Genomic DNA, 26,322 nt, shown 5'->3' on the forward strand with positions numbered 1-26,322 from the left:
GAAAGACCCACAAACAAGCAAGACCTGAAGGCTGCGGCTGTAAAGGCCTGGCAAAGCATTAAGAAGGAGGAAACCCAGCGTTTGGTGATGTCCATGGGTTCCAGACTTAAGGCAGTGATTGCCTCCAAAGGATTCGCAACAAAATATTGAAAATAAAAATATTTTGTTTGAGTTTGGTTTATTTGTCCAATTAATTTTGACCTCCTAAAATGTGGAGTGTTTGTAAAGAAATGTGCACAATTCCTACAATTTCTATCAGATATTTTTGTTCAAACCTTCAAATTAAACGTTACAATCTGCACTTGAATTCTGTTGTAGAGGTTTCATTTCAAATCCAATGTGGTGGCATGCAGAGCCCAACTCGCGAAAATTGTGTCACTGTCCAAATATTTCTGGACCTAACTGTATATATGCGGTATATGTATATGTATGTATATACATGGTGGTCCAAAAGTAGGTGGACAGTATGTGTAATTGGGTTGTGAAGGGGGAGATTTATCAAACATGGTGTAAAGTGAAACTGACTCAGTTGCCCTTAGCAACCAATCAGATTCCACTTTTCATTTTCCAAAAAGTCTGTGAAGAATGAAAGGTGGAATCTGGTTGCTAAGGGTGTAACGGGGTCCTTCTCCCATATCACACAATCAACAGAGCGATGATTGAGCAATCCAAAGCATATTTATTCCATGCAATCCAGAATGTCCATCAACTAATCCACCACACAGAGGGTAAAATATTCCAGTAATGGGATAAATGTCCTGGGGATGAGGGATGAGTCACAATCCTCCAGCATTCCTTCTCCAGGGAAATTGGGGTCCTTCTCGCTTCAAGTTCTCAAACAGATTGACAAATCCCCCAGGCAAGCAGAGAGTTTACAGTAGGCGGATAACAGGCCCCCTCCCCCCAGACTTAGCGACAGGAACACTATAGGGGGTAATTACCTACAGACAATACAATGTACACCAAAGCAATACAAATAATGGACAGTGAACCAAGCGTAAAATACGAACCTACACAGCATGATAGTACACCATCGTACACCACATCCCACCATCACAATGGGCAACTGAGTCCGTTTCACTTTACACCATGTTTGATAAATGTCTCCCTTCATAACCCTATTAGACATACCGTCCACCTACTTTTGGACCACCCTGTATATGTGTGTGTATGTGTATATATATATATATATATATATATATATATATATATATATATATATATAAAATGTGTGTGTGTGTGTATGTAAATACAGTACAGACCAAAAGTTTGGACACACCTTCTCATTCAAAAGTTTTCTTTATTTTCATGACTCTGAAAATTGTAGATTCACATTGAAGGCATCAAAACTATGAATTAAAACATGTGGAATGAAATACTTAACAAAAAATTGTGAAACAACTGAAAATATGTCTTATATTCTAGGCTCTTCAAAGTAGCCACCTTTTGCCTTGATTACTACTTTGCACACTCTTGGCATTCTCTTGATGAGCTTCAAGAGGTAGTCACCGGCAATGGTCTTCCAACAGTCTTGAAGGAGTTCCCAGAGATGCTTAGCATTTGTTGGGCCTTTTGCCTTCACTCTGTGGTCCAGCTCACCCCCAAACCATCTCGATTGGGTTCAGGTCTGGTGACTGTGGAGACCAGGTATATACAGTATGCATACCTGGAATCCATGTACACTAATATATTTTATATATATATATTCGTGTATTCCAGATCCAGAAATATAATGCTATACCTGGCAACTTAGTGAATTTATTTATATATCTTGCTGCTGTTCAGGTCCCACCGTTCTGTATTTTAATCTCATTAAATTTATATATTTTGTTATTACAAATTATATTTCCTTACTATTTATTGTTTTGTGTTCACCTGGTGTTTCCACTCTTGATGTGTATTTGGAATTGTTGCACCCTTTTTTGTTTTTATTGCAAATACTTATTTGGGTTGAGTGGGGATAATTTTTTTTTCTTCAGTTGGTTTGACTAAGGTTATTGTCCTAATTCTCTCATAAATACATAGGGGTTTGTCCCAAAGTTCTCAACTCATGTGCAAAGAATGACCATTCATTTCGTCATATGACTGGTCCAGTATAAATTCAAAGTTCTGTGAATAGTTTGTAAATATTCATTCACATGCTACAAAAACAACAGATAGCATATACTATACAACATTTTTTTTTTTTTTTCAAATCTATCATATGTGAATGTAAATGTACACTTTAATGACTTAGCTTGACGTTTTTTTCTAATGTTCTAATTATGAGTTTGCTACTTCTGCAGGGCTCAAGTAATGTGAGCTTTCCTAAACATCAGTGGGGGACTATACTTCAGCTATGTACTGAAACGTTTTGTCTTCAGCTGGGAAGGCTTTTGGTGCATCTTTTGTCACCTTCACAGTCAACTGAGACTCGAACAAAAGTTCTTCAAATAGTTAATGAACCAAGACATCAGGATATTTTAACAGAATGTTTCAGTTCTGGTGTGCAAGTAAGTGTTTGTTTCCAAAATTTTATATTTCTGAAAAATAATCTTTTTCAAAACTGATGTTGATATCTTTGTAGTTATTTCATTTTTTTTCACAATAATACTATTTTAATGATTTGTCATCTTTACACACAATTTGAGAACATATGGATCAATCATATTTATACATGTATGTAATAAGGCAACTCCCTACAAGGATACAAGATTTAGGAGAAATTTTAAATGAGTTTTTAATGCCAAAATAATACTACCTTCCACAGTCAGTCGTAGTTAATATAAAGGCCTGTTTGAAAATTCAACAATTTATATTATTAGATTACATAAACACAGAACTTACCATTGTCATACAAAAATCTGTAGAGAATGTGTAAGGTGGTGGTCGGCGTGTGAAGAACTCCCCTCTGAAGACCCCAACCAAAATATTTTGTGACATTCCATAACAAATGATGTAGTAGATTTTATCCGGGTGCCATCTAGTGGCCAAACAGGGTACAGTGGAGTGTTTAATATTTAGTAATGTTAATATGACTAACAATGTAATGTGCGTTGTACCATTTATGATATTGTGTAAAGAGTAAGAAGGTTATAGACAAAGATAAAGCAGAGTTAGGAAGGTGCAGATCAGATCAGTGCTGGTGTGGAGTGCAACATGTCGGGTAGCTCGGATGTATTTCACTGCAGGTGCACTAAAGGGGTTAAGACAAGGTTTAGCCGCTGAAAGGAGCTTGGGCACTAGATTCCTGACACAGGAAAGACGTTCAGGGAGAAGAAGATGGCTGCCTGAGGAGCAGGGTGTGAAAGTGCTGGAGTCTCCCTATGAGTAGGTCTGTTGTCGGGGACCTGCTGAGCGACATAGGGGTTTCACGAGACCCACAGAACACGACAGAGTAGACCTGGGAGCCTAGGTATCGGACAGGGTTGGACCAGTCTGCTGGGAAAGAATGCAGCCAAGAGAAATGACAGCCAGAGACGGACAGAAGAAATGATAGTACAGTGCAGGAGTGTACAGGGAAAGCAAGGAACAGATAAAGGAACAGATAAAGATGAAGGGTTTTAAAGTGACAGCATCTTGTATGAGAAACTGCCAAAAAGAACAGTAATTTGTGTTAAAGAAAAGAGAATTTGATTGTGTCGTCGCCTTGATTAAATCACATAAAAGAAACAAAGTATCCCCAGGTGGCAAGTAAGTGGACTAACCCCAGACGTCTGCTGAGCCCTCAATCTGCCTGTAGCAGGACCAGGGGTCGCACAACACACTGATCATGACTACAGCACCCCCTGTCGCCCGTGTTTACAAATGCATGCCAGTTTATTAATCATTTAAAAAGATTACTAAAAAAATGATGAAAAGAAGATTGTGAGGACACAGATAAAGAATGCCGAACAAATAATAATAATAATAATAGCAAAAATAATCCACAGTCGTTTCTATACAAGGCAACCTAGATCTTAATAGCCACAATTATCAGCAAAGTTGACGGAAATAAACATCCTCAATCAAGACTAACCCATAAAGTGCACTGGTGCCTGGATACATGCCTCGAGGTTTGTTTTGCATCTGGCTTCCTTGGAAGCCGCAGGGACAAAGTGTGGTGTGTGTTCTTATATCCAGTGTCCGGACAATTAGCACCGTGGTTTGGGCTCATGCAGGGGGCGGAGCACTTCACAAGAGGTCCACACCGTCAGTTCACCCAAGGGAGGTGTGGTTTGGAAGAATACTTCAGCTTACTACAGTTAACCCACGCCTGACCATATGGAAGGATCCTCAGCAGGGATTTAACTCACACCTCCCCAATTGGAAGCACCTTCAGCGGGCAAATATGGGGCCATTTTTTATTATTATTATTTATTTTATTTATATTCTATATATTGCTTTTTGTTTCTCTTCTTTATTCTTTTTTATTTTTCCGTTTTCTTTTTTTCTATGTCCTCCTTTCTTTCCCTCTTTTGATTTTCGTGTTGCCCAGTAGCTGAGCTACAAGGGGCAGGGGGGGGGCAGTTGCCCCAGGCCCCAGACCTGGAGGGGCCCACCTTGATATACTGCTATCCAGGGCTGAATTGCAGGAATTCTTTGTACGAGCGCTGCTGGGGCAGAGGAGAATTAATCAGCTGCTGCCCAGACGGAAGACAATACTTGACCTGCTATTGGTAAAGGACCTGCGATGATGTCATGCACATTTGACCCATGTTGGAGAAGCCACAGATTGCAGGTAGCAGTAGGGGTTAAAGGAGAAGCTGGAGGAGATGTGGATACGTGTGACAGGTAATGAGAGGACATGGAGAGTACAGGTTGAGTGGCAAGAGGGGTACAGTCTCAGACAGTGACAGAGGGGTGTTTGAGAGTGGGGTAAAGGGGGTTAAGGGTGTATGGTATATCAGGGGCACTGAGTAGGGTGTGTTAGATGGTGGTGCAGGATGTGTGGGATATGGAGGGCAAGATGTGTGAGCAAGGGAGAAAGTTGTGTGGGATATGGGGGGTGCATTGTGTGGGAGCTATGGGGTGCATGGTTTGTTGGTGTTATTGAATTGTAAGGTTTGTGACATAGAGAGATGCAGGCTGTGTGGGTTAGAGCGATGCAGGCTTTGTGGGATAGAGTGGTACTGGCTGTGTGGGATAGAGTGGTGCAGGCTGTGTGGGATGGATGGATACAGGCTGTGTGGAATAGAGGGATGCAGGCTGTGTAGGATAGAGGAATGCAGGGTGTGTGGGACATGAGTGGTGCAGGGTGTGTGAGATAGAGGGGTGCAGGCTGTGTGGGATATAGGGGTTCAGGCTTTGTTGGGATATGATTTGTGCAGGGTTATTGAATTGTAAGGTGTGTGACATAGGGGGATGCAGGCTGTGTGTGATAGAGGGATGCAGGTTGTGTGGGATAGAGGGATGCAGTTTGTGTGGGATAGAAGGATGCAGGTTGTGTGCGATAGAGGGATGCAGGCTGTGTGGGATAGAGGGATGCAGGTTGTGTGGGATAGAGGGATGCAGGCTGTGTGGGATAGAGGGATGCAGGCTGTGTGGGATAGAGGGATGCAGGCTGTGTGGGATAGAGGGATGCAGGCTTTGTGGGATAGAGGGATGCAGGCTGTGTGGGATAGAGGGTTGCAGGCTGTGTGGGATAGAGGGATGCAGGCTGTGTGGGATAGAGGGATGCAGGCTGTGTGGGATAGAGGGATGCAGGCTGTGTGGGATAGAGGGATGCAGGCTGTGTGGGATAGAGGGATGCAGGCTGTGTGGGATAGAGGGATGCAGGCTGTGTGGGATAGAGGGATGCAGGCTTTGTGGGATAGAGGGAATGCAGGGTGTGTGGAACATGAGTTGTGTAGGGTGTGTGAGATAGAGGGGTACAGGCTGTGTTGTGATATGAGTGGTTCAGGGTGTGTAAGATAGCAGGGTGCACACTGTCAGATATAGGGGTTTAGGCTGTATCGGATTTGGGGGTGACGGCTGTGTGGTATTTTGAGGTGCAGGCTGTGTGGGACTTGGGGTTGCAGGTTGTGTGAGACATGGAGGTACAAGCTGCATGGGATATGGGGGTGTACTGAGTGTGAGATAGAGTACCACAAAGGTGAAGTTGAAAGGTAAGCTCTCCATTGTGGAGCTTAAGATGCAAGGAACATTTACTGGAACGTGTAAGATGGAGAATAGGGGTGTTCACTCAGTATACAAAGTGACGGCACATTATGTGACGCAACATACAAAAGTAAAGACAGTGTGACAATATGGAGAGCAGTATACGAGGGGTGCACAGTATGGAGAGGGGGCAGCGTGGCGCGGCAGACGGAAGTTGTGGACAGTGCGAAGGCCACCATTAATATTGCAGGTATATTATGTTGTATGGACAGCATTTAGACCATGGTTTATGAGGGGGGATAGTTTTATGGATATTTTTCATAGAGAAAGACAAGGTGGTGGCCATAATTCATTTGGGAGGGATGGTGCAGTGGTTGTAGTTTATGAGGGGGGTCAGTGTGAGGGTCAGTTTTTGATCAGAGAGCAGAATGGGGCAAATATTTTTTTAGGTGCACAGTATACGGGTTATTTAGTGCACCGCATTCATGGGTATTTTTTATTTAGGTGTAATTATAATAACACTGTTATTTTTCAGACATTGCAGTGGGATGTGCTGCAGAAGACCGAAGAAGTTGAAAGTCTGCGGAGACAAGCTGTGGATGTCTGAAGTCATCATAGCACCTGGACCAGATGAAGAAGAATTGGGTGATACAAAAGCAATCAGAGAATAAGTCACCAATAAGGTACCTGGATCTAAGGGAGCATTTATATTGAACAATCACTGCCTTTAAACGACAGTTGATTGGTTTGTTATGTGATGCCAATCGGCAGTCGTTTAATGGCCTGTGACTGCAGACTTATTAATCCTCATAGCATTGTGCATCGCACGCCGTCAGGGTTTTACAGTGCCGGCGGTAAGAGAATGGCTCTCATGTGACCACAAGTGTGCGATTTGCATTCTTCTAGCCACATTATGACTAGATGTGTGGTCTCGCTCAATCTACTTGCATCACATGGTAAGCGTGGACAATCCCTTTAATATGCTCCTTCTATGCACATTATAACATTGTTTTCTGCAACACATCTCCGAATTTTTAAAGGCCACACAATCTGTAAAAAAACACGGGTATGTGAACCACCCCATAGACTATAATGGGTATGTGTTGTATCTGAAAAACACAGATAGAAAATGTACGTGAAATATAGACATCTGCATGAGGCTTTAGTTTGACTTACCAGTAGGGGGCGCCATAAATTTAATTGCTCAGGGCAGCATGAACGCCAAATACAGCCTTGCCGCTACACTTGAATGTATTAGTGTGCACATTCATAATGATATTTTTTTTTTCTAGGACCACTTGCTCTGAGGACAAAATTAGACATGTGCATTGCCTCATTGGACAACATTGGTCCGAGTACGATCCAAAGTTTTGTTGGACCACGCGCAAAACAAAAATACGGTTGTCTGCACAACCCCTTAGAAACGACACCATCATTGTAAATGCCTGGATAAGGGCCCACTCAGAAGTGTTGCCCCCTGTGAGCCAAACCCATAGCTACACCTCTGGTGTTGCCCATAATCATGCCCTTACTAAACATGCCTGTGCGGTCTTATAAACATGTGACTCACGTTTTATTGGCTGAGTCCTAATATGTCATATGGAAAAGCAAATTATCTTCAAATGTTCACATACATCATAGATCATAGATCTATAGATCATGGCGTTTGGGTACACAATTTTTACTGGTGGACCCTCTTGTTCTTTGTAAGTTATTGTGCCCTTTTCATTTGTCAGTAGACAAAATGGCTCTGTCTAGTGCGCATGTGCGGGGTGGCTCCAATGTATGTCCCTGCTGAAGGTGCTTCCATATAGGGGGAGGTGTGGATTAACTGACATCAGCGAAAGTATTCTTCCGACCTGCACCTTCCCTGGGATGACCTGGCGGCATGGACCTCTCGTGGAGTGCTCCACCCCCTGCATGCGCCCAAACAGCGGGGGTAATTGTCCGGACACTGGGTATAAGAACACGCACACCACATTCCCCCCTGAGGAAGTCAGAAGCAAAACACGTATCAAGGCATGTACTATAAATACATCCAGGCACCAGTGCACTTTATGGGTGAGTCTTGATTGAGGTTGTTTATTTCCGTCAACTTTGCTGTTAATTGGGGCTATTAAGATCTAGGTTGCCTTGTATAGATACGATTGTGGATTATTTTTGCTATTATAGCATCACCTGTGGCCTCCTAGGATAATCACTCCTGTTAAATTATCTCTAGTTGACCTCTCTGACTATCCTGAATTACACAGGGGTCTTACTTTCGGACTCTGATTCATTTATGCCCCTGGATTTTATTTTGTTGGGCATTCTTTATCTGTATTCCCACATTCTTCTTTTCATCATTTTTTAGTAATACTTTGTAGCTGATTAATAAAATGTTGTGCATGTGTAAAACTTGTTGACTTTGCAAACAGGACTTTGTATTATTAACTAAAACTTACTGTGGGAGGTAGTATTATTTGGGCATTATTTGGGCATTAAAAACTCCAATTTAAAATTTGTTTTAAATCTTAATTTGTTATCTTTGTCTATAAATTCAAAACGTAGCCCCTTTACAATCAATGACGTACTGGTATGTCCTTGGTTGCCTATCTCTTGTTACTGTGGGTTACGGCAGCGAGCCCTCTGTAATCCTCGCATATCTGTGGTGATCTGATCAGCAGACATGTTGTGTGGCTAAAAGGTGCAGGTGAATCGGAGATCCACCTGCACCTGTTAACCCTTAAGATGGCACTATGAAACACTGACAGCGCAATTTAAATGGCCGCTGTGGGGATTGCGATATTCCCCGCCCTGCAGCCCTGTAAAGTGATCACGGGGTGCCTTGGTGTTCCTATGGTTTCACTGATAGCCCCTGACACTAGCATGACTCACTTACTGTGAGAGCCAACAGAATATCGGCACTCACAGGAAAGCGGCTTTTCTTCTGATCAGAATGATGCTGCTGTGATCAGGAGAAATGCATAGGCGATTGGACTATACAGTGATAAAGTCCCATATGAGGACTAGGAAAATAAATATAAAATGGGAAAAAAAGTTAAAAGTTTAAAAATATGAAAAAAACCCTAAATGTTCATATCACCCCCCCTTTCTCTCTATTGAAAATATAAGTTTAAAAAATATGCACATACAGTATTTGGTATCCCTGCTTTCAAAAATCTCCACTCTATCAAAATAAAAAATCAATCTAATAGGTGCATGGCGTAGCAAGAAAAAAATTCCAAACTCCAAATTTATGTTTTTTGGGTGGCGCAAAAATTTTTAAAAATGCAATAACAGGCTATCAAAATGTAGCATCAGCAGAAAAATTGTATAATTAAAAACATCACCTCAAGATGCAAAAAATAAGCCATTACTGAGCCCCAGATCCCAAAAAATTAAAACACTGTGGGTCTCTTAAAATGACGCCAAAAGTGCTACTCTTTTTTTAGGACAAACTTCTGGATTATTTTAACCCCTTAGATAAAAGTAAAAGTATACTTATTTGGTATCTACGAAGTCATACCAACGTGAATCATCATATGGACACATCAGTTTTACCATATAGTGAGCACTGTGAATAAAATTAATAATCAGTTGCACTTTTTTTTTTGCAATTTCACCGCACTTGAGATTTTTTTTTACCATTTTCCAGTACATTATATGGTTAAACTAATGATCTCAATGAATAGTACAGCTTGTCCTGCAAAAACAAGCCCTCATATGGCAATATTGACAAAAAATAAAAAAGTTGCGGCTCTAAAGAAAAGGGGAGGAAAAAACGAAAATGAAAAATGGAGAGTAGCACAGAGGTGAAGGGGTTAAAGGAAACCTACTATTTGATTTATGCTGCCAGAACTCATAATTAACAGAGACATCAGGATTGACAGAACACTAAAACTAAACCTGCAACGTCTCAAATTACAACATACAGTGGGGAAAAAAGTATTTAGTCAGCCAACAATTGTAAAAGTTCTCCCACTTAAAAAGATGAGAGAGACCTCTAATTAACATCATAGGTAGACCACAATTATGAGAGACAAAATGAGGAAACAAATCCAGAAAATCAAATTATGGTAGAAAATAAGTACTGTATTTAGTCATCTAAAAACATGCAAGATTTCTGGCTCTCACAGACTTGTAAATTCTTCTTTAAGAGGCTTCTCTGTCCTCCACTCATTACCTGTAGTAATGACACTTGTTTGAACTTATCACTATAAAAGACACCTGTCCACAACCTCAAACAGTCACACTCCAAACTCCATTATGGTGAAGACCAAAGAGCTGTCGAATGACACCAGAAAAAAAATTGTAGCCCTTTATCAGGCTGGGAAGAATGAATCTGCAATAGGCAAGCAGCATGGTGTGATGAAATCAACTGTTGGAGCAATAGTAAGAAAAAGAAAGGCATACAAGATCACTGATAATCTCCCTCGATCTGGGGCTCCACGTAAAAGCTCACCCCGTGGGGTCAAAATGATCACAAGAATGGTAAACAAAAATCCCAGAACCACACAGGGGGACCTAGTGAATGATCTGCATAGAACTAAGACCACCGTAACAAAGCCTACCATCAGTAATACACTACGCCGCCAGGTACTCAGAGTCTGCAGTGCCAGACGTGTTCCTCTGCTTAAGCCAGTACATGTCCGAGCCCGTCTGAAGTTTGCTAGAGAGCAATTTGGATTATCCAGATATGTATTGGGAGAATGTCATATGGTCTGATGAAACCGAAGTAGAACTGTTTGGTAGAAACACAGCTCGTCGCGTTTGGAGGAGACAAAATACTGAGTTGCATCCAAAGAACACCATACCTACTATGGCACATGGTGGTGGCAACATCATGCTTTGTGGCTGTTTCTCTGCAAAGGGACCAGGACGACTGATCCATGTACATGCAACAATGAATTGGGCCTTGTATCGTGAGATTTTGAGTGCAAACCTTCTTCCATCAGCAAAAGCTTTGAAGATGAAATGTGGCTGGGTCTTTCAGCATGATAATGATCCCAAGCACACTGCCAGAGCAACAAAGACATGGCTTTGCAAGAAGCATATGAAGGTCCTGGAGTAGCCTAGCCAGATCTCAATGCCATAGAAAACTTTTGGAGGGAGTTGAAAGTCCGTGTTGCCCAACGACAGTGCCAAAACATCACTGCTCTAGAGGAGATCTGCATGGTGGAATGGCCCAACATACCACCAACAGTGTGTGCCAACCTTATGAAGACTTAAAGAAAATGTTTGACGTCTGTCATTGCTAACAATGGTTATATAACAAAATATTGAGATTAACTTTTGTTGTTTACCAAATACTTATTTTCCACCATAATTTGCCAAAACAATCTTGCTAAATCAGACAAGGTGATTTTCTGGATTTGTTTTCTCATTTTGTCTCTCATAGTTGTGGTCTACTTAGGATGCCAATTACAGGCGCCTCTCATCTTTTTAAGTGAGAGAACTCGCACAATTGTTGGCAGACTAAATGCTTTTCTTCCTCACTGTTTCCGGGTCCACCCATTAAATCTTATGAATATTCACTGCTTCTATTTCCCAACCCCTGTGACCACATCTGTGATTGGTTGCTGTCAGACTGCGCTCCCAACTGCTGTGTTGGCGTTTGAAATAGGTTGCCCTCACGCTAGCTGTCTGTGTCCATGGAGTGGAATGTAAAAATAAATACATTAGAAAAAAATGGCGTAGGGTCCCTCGTTTTTGATAACCAGCACAGATAATGCAGCCCCCAGAAGTTTGCTTTATCTTGACTCTGTTTAAAAATATAAGTGAATAATACCAACAGACACGGACATAACCGTGTCATTTTTTTCAATATGGAAAAAGCCATATACAGAAATGAAGATGAAAAGAAAAGAAAATTCTGTACAACAGCTTGATTACAAAAGGTACAAATAGTCTTATTAGATTATTATTATAGATATTATTCTCCCGGAAGAAGGATCAACACAAAACCTATAGGTCAGGGCTCATCCCTCATCCCACACTTAGGTATGCTAGTCTGCTTAGTATTGTGACCTTGCAAATCGTTTGTACACTGTTACATGGCTTATTGAACTTACTATATGGTCACAGTGGGACATTGTGTGTTTATCGGCACATTTCTATCTCTGGAACACCTCTCTTTTCACGGGCAGCTGTCAGCTGGGCTGTCATTAGTGTCGGCTTATTTCAGAGCGGACTTACATGCCTATGTTGTATAAGGGCGCCATCTGCTGGTGTTTACCTTTTATTTCACGACTTTTACATTTCTATGTATTTTTTTTATTTGCTATAATGCCTTTATAATATCTAATAAAACTATTTGTACCTTTTGTAATCAAGCTGTTGTACAGAATTTTCTTTTCTTTTAAAAATATGAAGGACCCCACATGGCTGTGTGACGACATAGACTCTGTCAGTTCTATCAATTATGCAAACCTCCCATTGTATTACTATGTGATGTAACTTAGCTGTCTCTGCCAGAGACCATTACTACTAGGGATATTTTGTATATGGCTTGAAATCTAGCCAATAAGAGCCCAGTCTTATCCACCAATCGTAAAGACCCCAATGGTCTGAATGGAGAGCTCAGGGGTATAAGAAGGAGGACTGTCCATTGCCTGGTTTGACTCTTGCTACATGATACCAATCTAGGATCTGCAGATCCGATTGGCAAGCCACAGCTGAACCTGGGTTATAATACTACATGGACTTCAGCATTGAATGCAAGGATTCGGCTGAGATATCAAAGACTACCTAGGAAAGAAATCCAGCTTGGGACAATCCAGTCACATGACTAAAGGCTTTGTGCTACTCAGACAGCTTCCTAAATCTGGCGTTAATCCATTCTCGGTGGGTGCCCGTCGAAAGCGGGGTGCTGCTGGTTTCGAGTAAGTAGCCCTGGAAGCTCTAAGGCACGGACATTCTACTCCCTGGTGAGCCAGTGGGAGGGTGAGAAACTATTGCCAATTACATTCTGCGTTTTTTTCTGGTTATGTGCCATATGCCGTTAATTGTTTGGGGATCCAATAAAGTCTTAATATTGTAATTCCCTTTACCTGTGTTGTCTGAGTAGTGTTCCGCCCTCGGTTAAGAAGGTCGGGCATTCAGTTGGGATGAGCCCTGGTGGGCCATGCTGTCTTTCTAAAGGAGGCCGGCTCAGTGGAGAAGAGCACCCAGTGACCCCCCCATGTCTCCACAGGCTGTTTGTTAATTATTTAAATAAATATTTTTTTTAAAAGCATGGCATGGGGTCTTCTCCAGTTGTGAAACCCAGTTAAGATAAGGCTGAGTGCTAGGGGCTGGTATTCTAAGGCTGGCGAGGCCTGGGCCGTCCCCAGCCTAAAAATTACAGCCTGCAGCAACCCCAGAATTGGCACATCCATTAGATACGCCAATCCTGGTGCTTACCTGGCTTTTCCCGATTGTCTTGGAGTGGTGGCAATCAAGGTAATTTAGGGGGTTAATGACAGCTGTGATGTGTCAAATTCACAGCTGCCACAAGGCCCTGGATTAGTAATGGCTAGTAGAGATGAGCGATGTTCGAGGCTCGAGTTTCGCCAATTTCATGTTCGAGTGATTTTGGGGGTGTTTGAGACGTTCGACGAACTCGTGCTTTTTGCTAAAAGCTTGACATTTGAGTTACGTTCGAGAACAGTTCGAGCACCAAAAACGTGGCTTTTCACAGTAAGGCTATGTGCACACGTTGCTGTCTGCATGTGTCCTGCGTCCCCAGCACAATCCCTCTCTCTTTCCTACTCGCCGATCACGGGCGTCTCGCTGCATGGCTGTCACAAATCTCCAGCGGCATTTCCTCTTTTGAAAATGGCTGCCGCTTCATTATTCAATTAGTTATTCCATGCTTTCCTCGCCCACCGGCGCCCATGATTGGTTGCAGTCAGACACACCCCTACGATGAGTGACAGCTGTCTCACTGCAACCAATCACAGCCGCTGGCGGGCGGGTCTATATCGTGCAGTAAAATAAATAAATACTAAAAAAAAAAATGCAGTTCCCCCATATTTGATACCAGCCAGGATAAAGCCGCACGGCTGGAGGCTGGTATTGTCAGGATGGAGAGCACCACATTATCTGGAGCTCACCACCCTAACAATATCACCTAGCAGCTGCCCGGAATTGCCGCATCCATTAGATGTGACAGTCCCGGGACTCCACCCAGCTCATCCCGAATTAACCTGGTGCGGTGGCAATCGGGGTAATAATGAGTTAATCATGCCAGGCGTCTCCCCGAGATACCTTCCATGATTAAACTGAAAGTGAAAGTAAAGAAACACACACAGCGAAAAATCCTTTATTTGGAATAAAAGACAAAAAACACCTAATTTACCTCTGTATTAATCCCAAAAAAACAATCCAGGTCCAAAGTAATCCACACGACACTGTCAGCTCTGCTACAAGAAGATGACAGGGAGCGATCTGTGTCCTCTCCACATAGCAGCTGAAGTGAACCGCGCTGTAATCTGAGACTTCAGTCTGGTTAGAGCGCTCGACTCAGAAGCATTAGTTCACGAGTTCTAGTCCTGGTAAAAAATGTAATTTATTTTTAATTTTAAATTACAATTATTTATTTATAATTTAATTTAATTTTCCACTGAGGGGAGGAGCCAGACATCAGCTGTGAGCCACACCTCTAAAATCGAAGCAGTTCACAGAATGAGGCTGCATTGCTCTCTCTCTCTTTGTCTCTCTGTCTCTGTCTCATTCTCTCTCTCTTTTTTCTCTCTTTTTCTCAGTCTCTCTTTTTCTCTTTTCCCCTCTCTCTCTCTCCTCTCTCCTCTCTCTTCTCTCTTCTCTCTCTCCTCTCTCTTTTCTCTCTCTCCTCTTTCTATTCTCTCTTTCCTCTTTCTATTCTCTCTCTCCTCTTTCTATTCTCTCTCTCCTCTCTCTCTGTCTCTTTCTCTCTCTTTGTCTCTCTCAGTCTCAGTCTCTCTTTTTCTCAGTCTCTCTTTTTCTCTTTTTTCCTCTCTCGCTTTCCTCTCTCTTTTCTCTCTCTTCTCTCTCTCTCTCTGTCTCTGTCACTCTTTCTCTCTCTTTTGCTCTCTTTTTCTCAGTCTCTTTTTCCCTTTTTCCCTCTCTCTCTCCTCTCTCTTCTCTCGCTTCTCTCTCCTCTCTCTCCTCTGTCTTTTCTCTCTCTCCTCTCTCTTCTCTCTTTATCTCTCTGTCTCTTAGTCTCTCTGTCTCTCTCTTTTTCTCAGTCTCTCTTTTTCTCTTTATCCCTCTCTCTCCTCTCTCTCCTCTCGCTCTCCTCTCTTTTCTCTCTCTCCTCTCTCTCCTCTCCCTTCTCTCTCTCTCTCTGTCTCTTTCTCTCTCTGTCTCTCTCTTTTCTCTCTCTTCTCGCTCTTCTCTCTCTCCTCTCTTTTCTCTTTCTCTTCTCTCTCTCCTCTTTCCTCTCTTCTCTCTCTTCTCTCTTTTTTCTCTCTTTTTTCTCTCTTCTGTCTCTTTTTTCTTTCTTCTCTCTCTCTCAGAGCTGGCGATGATCAGCTGATGCGGTCACCTGACGGCATCAGCTGACACTATAAGTCGAGTGGTGAGGCCGGCATTTTAACGCCCGGCCGGCTAAACTATCAGCTGATGCTGTCGGACAGGAGTCTGCACAGAAGTGTAGGTTTTTGGGGTTTTTTTGCACTGATGCATCATATGATTGTATAAAAGCTGTTTATACAATCAGCTGCTGTGTCATGTGATTCAGGCCCTTGAACCTGACACATCATCTGATCGCTTTGCCTTCCAGCAAACCGATTAGATGATATTGGATCCGGATTGGATGGCGCGGGACCCTTGACCCAGGATTACTGCGGAGGGGGGGTTTATTTCAATAAAGATGGAGTCACTAATTGTGTTGTGTTTTATTTCTAATAAAAATATTTTTCTGTGTGTTATGTTTTTTTTTATCTGTACTAGAAATTCATGGTGGCCATGACTAATATTGGTGTGACAGCATGAATTTCAGGCTTCGGGCCAGTGATAATATACAGCTAGCCCTAACCCCATTATTACCCAGCGAGCCACCCATCACCAAGGCAGCTTGAAGAGTTGGATACAGCGCCAGAAGATGGCGCTTCTATGAAACCACCCTTTTCTGGGGCGGCTGCGGACTGTAATTCGCAGCAGGTGTGCCCAGAAAGCTTGGGCACCCTGAGCTGTGGATTCCAATCCCCAACTGCTTAGTTGTACCTGGCTAGACACAAAAATTGGGCGAAGCCCACGTCATTTTTTTAATTTTATTATTTCATGAAATTCATGAAATATTAAAAAAAAGGGCTTCCCTATATTTTTGGTTCCCAGCTGGGTACAAATAGGCAGCTGGGGGTTGGGGGCAGCCCATAGCTGCCTGCTGTATCTGGCAAGCATACAAAAACATTGCGAAGCCCTCGTAATTTTTTGGGGGGCAAAAAACTACTGCATCAGTCCTGGATGGAGTATGCTGAGCCTTGTAGTTCTGCACCTGCTGTCTGTCTGTATGGAGGAGAGCAGACAGCAGCTGCAGAACTACAAGACTCAGCATACTCCATCCAGGACTGTATGCAGGAGTTTTTTGCCCACCAAAAAAATGACGTGGGCTTCACCATAGTTTTGTATGCTAGCCAGGTACAGCAGGCGGCCCCCAACCCTCAGCTGCCTATTTGTACCCGGCTTGGAACTAAAAAAATAGGGAAGCCCTTTTTTTAATTATTTAAGGAATTTCATGAAATAATTAAAAAAAAAAAAATCGACATGAGCTTCGCCCCATTTTTGTGTCCAGCCAGGTACAACTAGGCAGCTGGTGATTGGAATCCACAGAACAGATTAGCCCAAGCTTTCTGGGCCCCTCTGCTTTGAATTGCAATCCGCAGCTGCCCCAGAAAATGGTGCTTTCATAGAAGCGCCATCTTCTGGCGCTGTATCCAACTCTTCCAGCAGCCCTGAAGCCAGGTGGCTTGCCGAGTATTAATGAGTTAATACTAGCTTTGTTTTACTAGCTAGTATTAAGCCAGAGATTCTTAATGTCAGGCAAGTTTGACCCGGCCATTAAGAATCTCCAATAAAGGGTTAAAAAAAAGATACCACACAGAGAAAAAAATACTTTAATAGAAATAAATACACAGACACACTTAGAGACTCCACGTTTATTACTCCCTGTCAGTCCTCCACGATCTTGCTCTTCTGTCTTCTTTCTCCTTCAACCTATGCAGCTCTTCTACATCAGACAGCGCTGCATGGGAGGAAGACGCTGCTGCTCCCCGTGCAGTCTATTCACTCAGTGAGAGTGCGCAGAGGCTGCAGGCTGTAAGCGGTGACGTCACCGCTGACAGGTGGGTTACCATAGCAACGGTGCTCCGATCACGTTACTCCCAGTGCCGCTATTTACTGGCTGTGACAGCTAGTCCCTGCATGTGGGCTGACTCTGTAAAGAGCGCACACATGCAGGAACGGGGAGTTGACCATGTGCCAGAGCATTTTGCTAGTATACGGAGATGCTGGAATGAACACCGCGTACTGGACAGATGGAATGACAGGACCTAGCATGACGCCATAGCAATGTGACCAGTCTGTAGCCAATGAGATAATAGACGTGTGACTGGTAACCTGCTTTTTTTGACGTTACGGAAGGTCCGATCATCAGTGCTAGCTACCGGGAGGATGCAGCGATTAAAGCGGCGGGAGACAGAGCGCAGGACGCGTCGCGGGGACCTGTAAGTGTTATGGCAATGTTTATTAACTGTGTACATTTATAATGTGTTTTTATGTGTTTGTGTTTGCCTGCCATTGGTTTCAATGGGGCTTGAGAGGTTCGTCGAACAGTTCATCGAACCAAACTCGAACGGGGCCTCCGTTCGACGAACCGAATTGAACTCGAACCTTCAGAGACTCGTGTGACGACATGGACACCCAATGCCTAGCATGGGTTAAAGTTTCTTAAAATTCAGCCAGACGTATTGTTCTTCTGTGTGTTAACTCATGTTTGCTAAACTATTGTTTGGGACCAGACCCTTCCGAGCAATCATTGTAATGTAGTTGTGTATTGCTAATCTAATGTAAATTACCTTAGTAGCCATTGTCTCATCTGTGACTTGCAGACTTCATGTAGATATTCTCAGTCTTTCTATCCATATCATTTAAATGAACATTATCCATGCAGCTTGAAATTCATCCAATAAGAGAAGCAATCTTGTACAACCAATCCGATAAGGACACAGTATGTCCAAAGGGAAGGCTATGGCTATAATAAGGGACTTATTTAAGTCACCAGTTGTTGATGGATTTTGCATGATCCAGTCTAAGCTCTTGGGAGCTGACTAGAGGATCAGAACCAGGATACCTTGTGGACTCGGTCTAGAGACTTTGGCTCCGACTAGAGGAACACTTGGCTACATGACTTCAAACCAGAGACTACTTAAGGAGGAAACCCAGGTTGGGACAATTCAATCACCTGGTACAGACTTTGCAGACCTCAGCCAGCTTCCTAAATTTGGCGTTATTCCAGTCTCGGTGGGTGTCCATCGAAAGCGGGGTGCTGCTGGATTGGAGTAAATAGCCCTGGAACCTCTGAGGCAAGGACATTCTAAATCCCTGGTGAGCCAGCGGAAGGGTGAGACTCTGTTGCCTGTTACATTTGTGTGTTTTGCTGATTATGTGTTATGTGCCGTTAATATTTTGGGGATCCAATAAAGTCTTAATATTGTGATTCCCTCACCCTGCGTTGTCTGAGTAGTGTTCCGCCCACGGTTAAGGAGGTTGTGCGTTCAGTTGGGATGAGCCTTGAGCCATGCTGTCTTTCTAAAGGCGGCCGGGCCAGCGGAGAAGAGCACTCAATGAGCCCCGTGTCTCCACAATTGGTGGCAGCAGTGGGATACTACTCAGCCTGGGTTATCCAGGGGAGCTGCCGAGGACTGATGTTCGTGGACACCGTCCAGGGCTCAACAACCAGGGAGGCACATAAGCATACCCAGTGGGCCATAAGGGAGGCATTCAGGTTTTGGACGCTGCCATGTCCAACCCCACCAGCTCAGCCATGGGACAAGGACCAGAGAGGAGTTACGACCGCAGCAGTAAATGGATGCTACAGGATCTGTGCCAGATGCGAAAGATTGACTACAGGAACGCTGACACTCGGTCAGACTTGATCCGGAAATTAGTCCATTGGGATGCCCAGAATGATGCAGAGGACGATGAGGATCCCGCCGATATTGACCCAGAGGATTTAAACTCTGTGCCACATCATGGATCTAGTGACAATCGGGAATCAACTTGGTCCAAAATGGCCCAAGCCACAGCATTGTTGGCTGCATTGGGGCCTAAATCCTCAAGAGAAGAGAGGGCTTGTGTTCTGGGATATGTTTATGGAGTTCCAGCTGCCGTACTGCTAACACCAGCCGCTCGAGAAGGATGGTCCCGCTACCCAGCAGAAGCTGCACCGAAATAAAGGTCTATAAACAGGGCCTGTGACTTGCCCAATCTACGGTGCTGTTATACATGTGGGCACTATGGACATATCGATAAAGATTGTCTCCAAAACAGAGGCCGCATGCTTAGAAGCCCGTCTGCCAGTCCAACCAGTCAACATATGCCGAGATGAACCAACGAGACCTGAGAAATTCTACTCCCAAGAAACACCAATAGCTGAGGAAGTGGTTTACCCAGTCCACACCCTACGGCAGGCCGGACAGTGTACACCAGCCAACCTCCATCCCCACATCCAGACGGTCAAGGTCGGTGATATACAGGTTCAGGGACTTCGAGACACTGGATCTTCCATCACCCTGGTCAGCCAAGATATTGTTCCCACAGAACGTCATTTACCTGGCCGCCAAGTGACCATCACCCTTGCTGGGGGCCAGCGTTCGGACATCCCTCTGGCATGTGTGCAGTTGGACCTAAGGACCGACCAAGGAGAGGTCGAGGTGGAGCTTGTGAACAGCCTCCCCACACCTGGTATTTTGGGGACTTACCAGGAAGCGATCGATGTGGAATTTATGAACAGCCTCCCCATACCTGTCATTGTGGAGACTGACCAGAGCAAGGCTGATGTGGAGCTTATGGACACCATCCCCACACCAGTTATTTTGGGAAATGACCAGGAAGAGGTTGATGTCAGACTTGTGAACAGCCTCCCCACACCTGATATTTTGGGGACCAACCAGGAAGCGATCGATGTGGGACTTGTGAACAGCCCCCCATACCTGTCATTGTGGAGACTGATCAGAGCAAGGCTGATGTGGAGCTTATGGACAGCATCCCCACCCCTGTTATTTTGGAGTCTGACCAGGAAGAGGTCTATATGGAGCTTATGGACAGCCTCCCCACACCTGTTGTTTCGAGGACTAGCCAGGAGGAAGTTGAAGTGGGGTTCATAGATGGCCCCACCAAGCCTGTTGTTTCAGATACCACCCAGAGGAAAGTGAAAGTGGGGCTTGTGGATTACCTGCTCACACCAGTCATTTTGGAGAATGACCTAGGACAAGGACTATCCAGCTAGTTTATTACCACCATCACCTGCAGCCAAGCCAAACACCATCCTTGTGCAGATGTTTCTACCAACCCATCCGATTGGAACCCTCCTCCTCAATCTTCAGCCTCCTCCTCAGATGCAACGAATGTGAGTACCTCAGACCCAACTGTGGCCATTGACTGGGGGGAGATAGATCATAAGGAATTCAGGGAAGCCCAACTTACGGACCCCACATTAGTGCTTGTTTGCAATATGGCTGCTCAACCTGCGGGAGGTAATCAGGGGGAGTTTTATAGATGCGAGCCTCTGTTGCTGACCTCACCATTAAAAAGGACAATGCCGTCAAGAGGAGAAGGGTGATCGGAAGCCCATCCTGTCTGGCTAATATTAAGAAGTGGGAGGAATGTGACGACATGGACACCCAATGCCCAGCATGGGTTAAAGTTTCTTAAAATTCAGCCAGACGTATTGTTCTTCTGTGTGTTAACTCGTGTTTGCTAAACTATTGTTTGGGACCAGACCCTTCCGAGCAATCATTGTAATGTAGTTATGTATTGCTATTCTAATGTAAATTACCTTAGTAGCCATTGTCTAGTCTGTGACTTGCAGACTTCATGTAGCTATCCTCAGTCTTTCTATCCACATCATTTAAATGAACATTATCCATGCAGCTTAAAATTCATCCAATAAGAGAAGCAATCTTGTACAACCAATCCGATAAAGACACAGTATATCCAAAGGGAAGGCTATGGCTATAATAAGGGACTTATTTAAGTCACCAGTTGTTGATGGATTTTGCATGATCCAGTCTAAGCTCTTAGGAGCTGACTAGAGGATCAGAACCAGGATACCTTGTGGACTCGGTCTAGGGACTTTGGCTCCGATTAGAGGAACACTTGGCTACATGACTTCAAACCAGAGACTACTTAAGGAGGAAACCCAGGTTGGAACAATTCATTCACCTGGTACAGACTTTGCAGACCTCAGCCAGCTTCTTAAATCTGGCGTTATTCCAGTCTCGGTGGGTGTCCGCCGAAAGCGGGGTGCTGCTGGATTGGAGTAAATAGCCCTGGAACCTCTGGGGCATGGACATTCTAAATCCCTGGTGAGCCAGCGGAAGGGTGAGACTCTGTTGCTTGTTACATTTGTGTGTTTTGCTGGTTATGTGTTATGTGCCGTTAATATTTTGGGGATCCAATAAAGTCTTAATATTGTGATTCCCTCACCCTGTATTGTCTGAGTAGTGTTCCGCCCACGGTTAAGGAGGTTGTGCGTTCAGTTGGGATGAGCCTTGAGCCACGCTGTCTTTCTAAAGGCGGCCGGGCCAGCGGACAAGAGCACCCACTGAGCCCCATGTCTCCACAGCTCGCTCATCTCTAATGGCTCGGGGGTCTATGAGACCCCCCCATTACTAATTGTGTAAGTAAAAAGATATAGTTCCCAGACACAAATAAAAATCCTGATTTTAAAAAACAAAAAAGCACCCTCTTTATCCATTTTTAGCCCCCAAAATACCCCTGAAGGTTTGATATAATCCACACCATAAAGTCTCACAACGATCCCGGTTCTGCAACATCCTGACATCACAGTGTGCGGTTACATTAGAAAACATGGTTGGTCTCTGTGGCGTCTGGAACAAACTGAAGGAGCCACAGCTGTGAGAACTGTAGCGTTAGTTCACCTGAGATCACAGCTGTCAGTTACCACGGTATGCCACCTTTGACTTCAGATGACCTTATTAAACTCAATGCTGGATTACCAGTTATACTGTATGTGCACATTGTGTATTTGGTTGCAAAAAAATTCTGCAACAAATTTGCATCTCCTGGCAGAAAAACACACCGAAAACGCATCAAAAGTGCATCAAATTTTTGGTGCATTTTTGTTACCAGGAGATACAGATTTGATACAGAAATGTCTGCAATCAAATACTCAATGTTCGCACATAGCCTAATCCAGTAATCCAGCATGGAGTTCACCAGAGGTCACAGCTGGGGTACCATGGGAATCGCCAGCTGTGACCTCATGTGTGCACATAGCCTAATCTGGTAATCCAGCATAGAGTTCAATGAGTTCACCTAAGGTGAATTCAATGAGTTCACCTCATGTGTGTTCACCTGAAGTCATAGCTGGCGGTTCCCGTTGTACCCAGCTTTGACCACAGGTGAACTCATCTAATTTCTATTGTAATTTTATCTTCTACAATTTTACATGTAATTTTTAATTGCATTTTTTTACTTTATAGTTTGTGTTTAATTGGTTAATTAAGACAATTGTGTATGATCCATGATCCATTAACTTGTACTGATGTGGCGCCCCTGACCTGGTCAGGCACCACTGAGTACTGCACCCATGCTGGGTCAGTACAAACAGGTAATCCTGATGCCTGAGTAAGGTGTGAACACACAGGCACCCTTTAACCAGAATACACACACACATTAGAGGGGAATCCTGGACAGACCCAGGAAGGGGGCGTAGCCCTCGCATCTCAATTAGTGTTGTGCTGTAGTGTAGCTGGGAGGAGAGTTGTGCAGTGGCTGTCAGAGGAGAAGGGGGTTAGCAGCCGTGTCTGAAATGCAGGGCCGAAGGATGAAGCACTGTTAGACCGTGCATGGCAGTGGATGTTGACGGAGGAGAGCATCACCACAAAGTTGCTTTGAAAGACGCCTGAATAGAGAGAGAAGTACTGAGTCGAGTACAGGAACTCCTGATGATGAACAAACACACGGGGCACAGGTCCCCAGAGCAGAAATCTATTTAGCGGAGCTGTTTTAATCCTGCTGGTGGGGTGGACAAGAAGTCCCACACCAACCATACAGAACCCGCAGCATCAACAGCAACGAGGGGGCCCATAAGGAGTATCGAGCCTGGAGCCATCTATCCTTGGTCGACGCTGTCAGCAAACGGGTCAGAAAGGGGAGAACGGCAGCAGCGACTTCCCTGGATGCATCCCACGATACACTTCATGTCAGGGGTGATCCGAAACAAAGGTGCAGGAAGGCGAGTCAGCAGCCACCCTGATCTCAGCCTGAGGGAATCCTGGTTCCACCTGGTTCATCATACCATCGCCCGGGTATCTCGCCTCTACCACCAGAAAAGTGAGTAAAAACCCTGAAAGACATTGCTGCCTGTGTGTGAGTTCTTCTGCGACCTGTGGTACTACACACTTACACTGGGCCCTGGGGCCAGCCTCACTCTCGGGAGGCCACAACAACTGACTGCATCTACCATCAGCCCCAGGCGCTCCCTAAATTGCAGTGGCGGTCACCCCCTGACCGCAATTACGGAGAGTGGTGTCACGATTCCCATAGAAGTTAACCTGACCTACCCGTGGTCAGAAGATTCCCATCACGTGAAGTCCCTGAAGACCCTGAGGCAACTTGAAGGTAATGGGGCTCCACATCGACACCTGAGGAAGGGGACGGACCACCCCAGAAATGCATTGTAATTGCACAGTCTAATCTTTTCATCTGTGTGGAGTATTGTGTTGAGGCAGTACCCAGGCATCACACCTTTTTTTCGGCTTTCTTCTGGTATAATATTTTGCAGTACACAAGCATTGCAATATATTATGCTGGTCAGTACTGTACTGATTAAAGCCTCTTAGACCATACATGGTCTAACAGACTTGCCATAGATGGCTGACCCGGAGGTTGTCGGTGATCACTTTGCGGGGGTCATGATCAGCTGGGAGACAGAGCGCACTCCAGCTCGCAGCCTCTTAAATGCTGCAGTCGCTATTGATTGTGGCATTTAGGAGGCTAAACAGCCAGAAGATGTGCAAGGACAATCCCTGCCTGTGACAGTCAAAGCTGTAACGTACTCTGAGTTCCGAGTGGCGATCGTGCTGGCACATGCCGTGTGCCCACTTGATTGCCATGAAGTATAGTACATTACGTCATTTTGCGGGAACCACTTCCTGACCATGACGTAAGTTTACGTCAAATGTTGTGAAGTGGTTAAGGACAGGTTGGAGAGGTGCATGAGTGTTAGTTGGAAGACTACAGAGGACTAATAGTCAAGGTGTGAGATAAGGTTATTCACTAACATTTTAGTAAATTCAGGGTTGAGGAAAGTACAGGTTCTGGAAATAATGTTTACTTGGAGACGGAAGGAGGTGGTGAGAGCTTGGATGTGTGGTTTGAAGGACAGGCAAGAGTTGAGGCTTACTGCAAAGCAGCGGACTTCCAGTGCAGCAGAAAGCATGATGTCATTTATTTTTATAGATTGGTCAGGTAGGGTAGTTAAGTGGGATGGGGGAATGATGATGAGTTCGATTTTGTCCACATTGAGCTTTAGGAAGCATGATGAGAAGGAATATATGGCTAATAGATACTTCGGCATTCTGGACAGCAGAGAGGGTATGTCAGAGTGATTGATTCTGTGATTCATCAGTGTATAGCTGATAATGGAAGCCATACGTTTTTGAGCTGTCCTATTCCAAAGGTATAGATTAAGAAGAGAAGGGGTCCTAAAACAAAGCTTTAGAAGGACACCAACAAGTATTAGGGAGTGGTCGACTGTGTCGAAGGCTGAGGACAGCTCTAGACATAGGACTATAGAATAATGTCTGTTCGCTTTGGTGGTAAGTGGTTTGTAATTTTGGTTAGGGCAGTTTCGGTTTGGGCAACTTAGGGGCTAGATTCAATGTGTACATGCTGTGCCAGGAGTTTGGAGCTAAAGGGGAGCAACCAAATGGAACAATAGCTGGATGCAGAGATTGGGTTGCGGGATAGCTTCTTCAGGTTTTGTGAGAATGTTCCATGTTTGAAAGCAGAACGGAAGGTACTAGAAGTTAATAATAGATTGAACAGGTGAGTTAGAGTTGGGATAAGTGTGCTGGTGAAGTTGGGGAGGAGGTGAGATGGGATGTGGTCAAGTGCACAAAATTGCTTAGAGTAATTTGTAGAGGATAAACTTTCCTTCAGTGAAGGTGGGGAGGAAGGTTGTGAGGACAGGACAATAGTCTGTTATGTGGAAGGTTTGTGGTGATGAAGGAGGAAAGTCTTCTCTGATTTGGTAGTAATAATAATAATAATTTGGTAGATTTTGTTTTGGAAATGTGTGCAGGGGCGTAACTACTGCGGTCGCAGTGGTCACCATTGCGACTGGGCCCGGCAGGGTAGGGGCCCACAGCCACCCTGCAGATCAGCTGCCAGCTTTTTTCTGTGAGAAAGGAGCTGTGCTGTTCTGTCAACCACGCGGCCGCTATATGACCCGATGCTGCCGCTGACGCCGGGCCCCCCTCCCCCGTTATCGCACACAGCAATGAAAAAGCATGGAGAGGCCTGCGCCGCTCCATGCTTCATCCCCCTGTGCCTGCGCGGTGACGTCACTCCTGTGCGATTGCTGTGCTGAGAGCGCAGGACGGGGGGACGCTGACCGGAATAACGGAGGAACAAGGAGAGAGGTGAAGACAGAGCAGCGATGGAAGGAGGAGATAGGTGAGTACTTATTGTGGGTTTGTTTGTTTTTTAAATAAATCAGTGAGTACACGGAGCCTGGGGGGTGGCTGCATTACATATGGAGGCCAGGGGGGGGACTGACTGCATGATAGATGGAGGCCTGGGGGGGGCTGGCTGCATGATAGATGGAGGCCTGAGGGAGCTGGCTACATGATATATAGAGGCCTGGGGGGCTGCATTTAACATGGAGGCCTGGGGGTGCTATATTATACATGGAAGCATAGGGAGGCTTTATTATATATGGAGGCCTAGGGAGCTGCATTATACATGGAGGTCTATGGGGCTGCATAATAAACATGAAGGACACCTTATACATGGACTATAGGGGTTCAATATACATAGAGGTTTATGGGGCTGTATTGACATGCTTGGAGGTCT

The 26,322-nt window shown here is 44.5% G+C and overlaps 1 protein-coding gene across 6 annotated transcripts in view; it reads left to right on the plus strand.

The window, feature by feature from the left end:
- The window catches only part of LYST (lysosomal trafficking regulator), a 1,763,279-nt gene that overhangs the window by 991,232 nt on the left and 745,725 nt on the right, over positions 1-26,322 (plus strand). For all 6 annotated transcript variants that reach the window (XR_012751618.1, XM_075339737.1, XM_075339736.1 and 3 more), the window contains exon 30: positions 2,286-2,492. Coding sequence is in view for 5 of the 6 variants with exons in the window: in XM_075339737.1 (XP_075195852.1) it covers positions 2,286-2,492 (207 nt within the window). In the remaining variant the exon portion in view is untranslated. The remainder of the gene's footprint in view (positions 1-2,285; positions 2,493-26,322) is intronic.

The sequence above is a fragment of the Anomaloglossus baeobatrachus genome, chromosome 3 (genome assembly GCF_048569485.1).
Source record: "Anomaloglossus baeobatrachus isolate aAnoBae1 chromosome 3, aAnoBae1.hap1, whole genome shotgun sequence".
Classification (NCBI taxonomy): Eukaryota; Metazoa; Chordata; class Amphibia; order Anura; family Aromobatidae; genus Anomaloglossus; species Anomaloglossus baeobatrachus.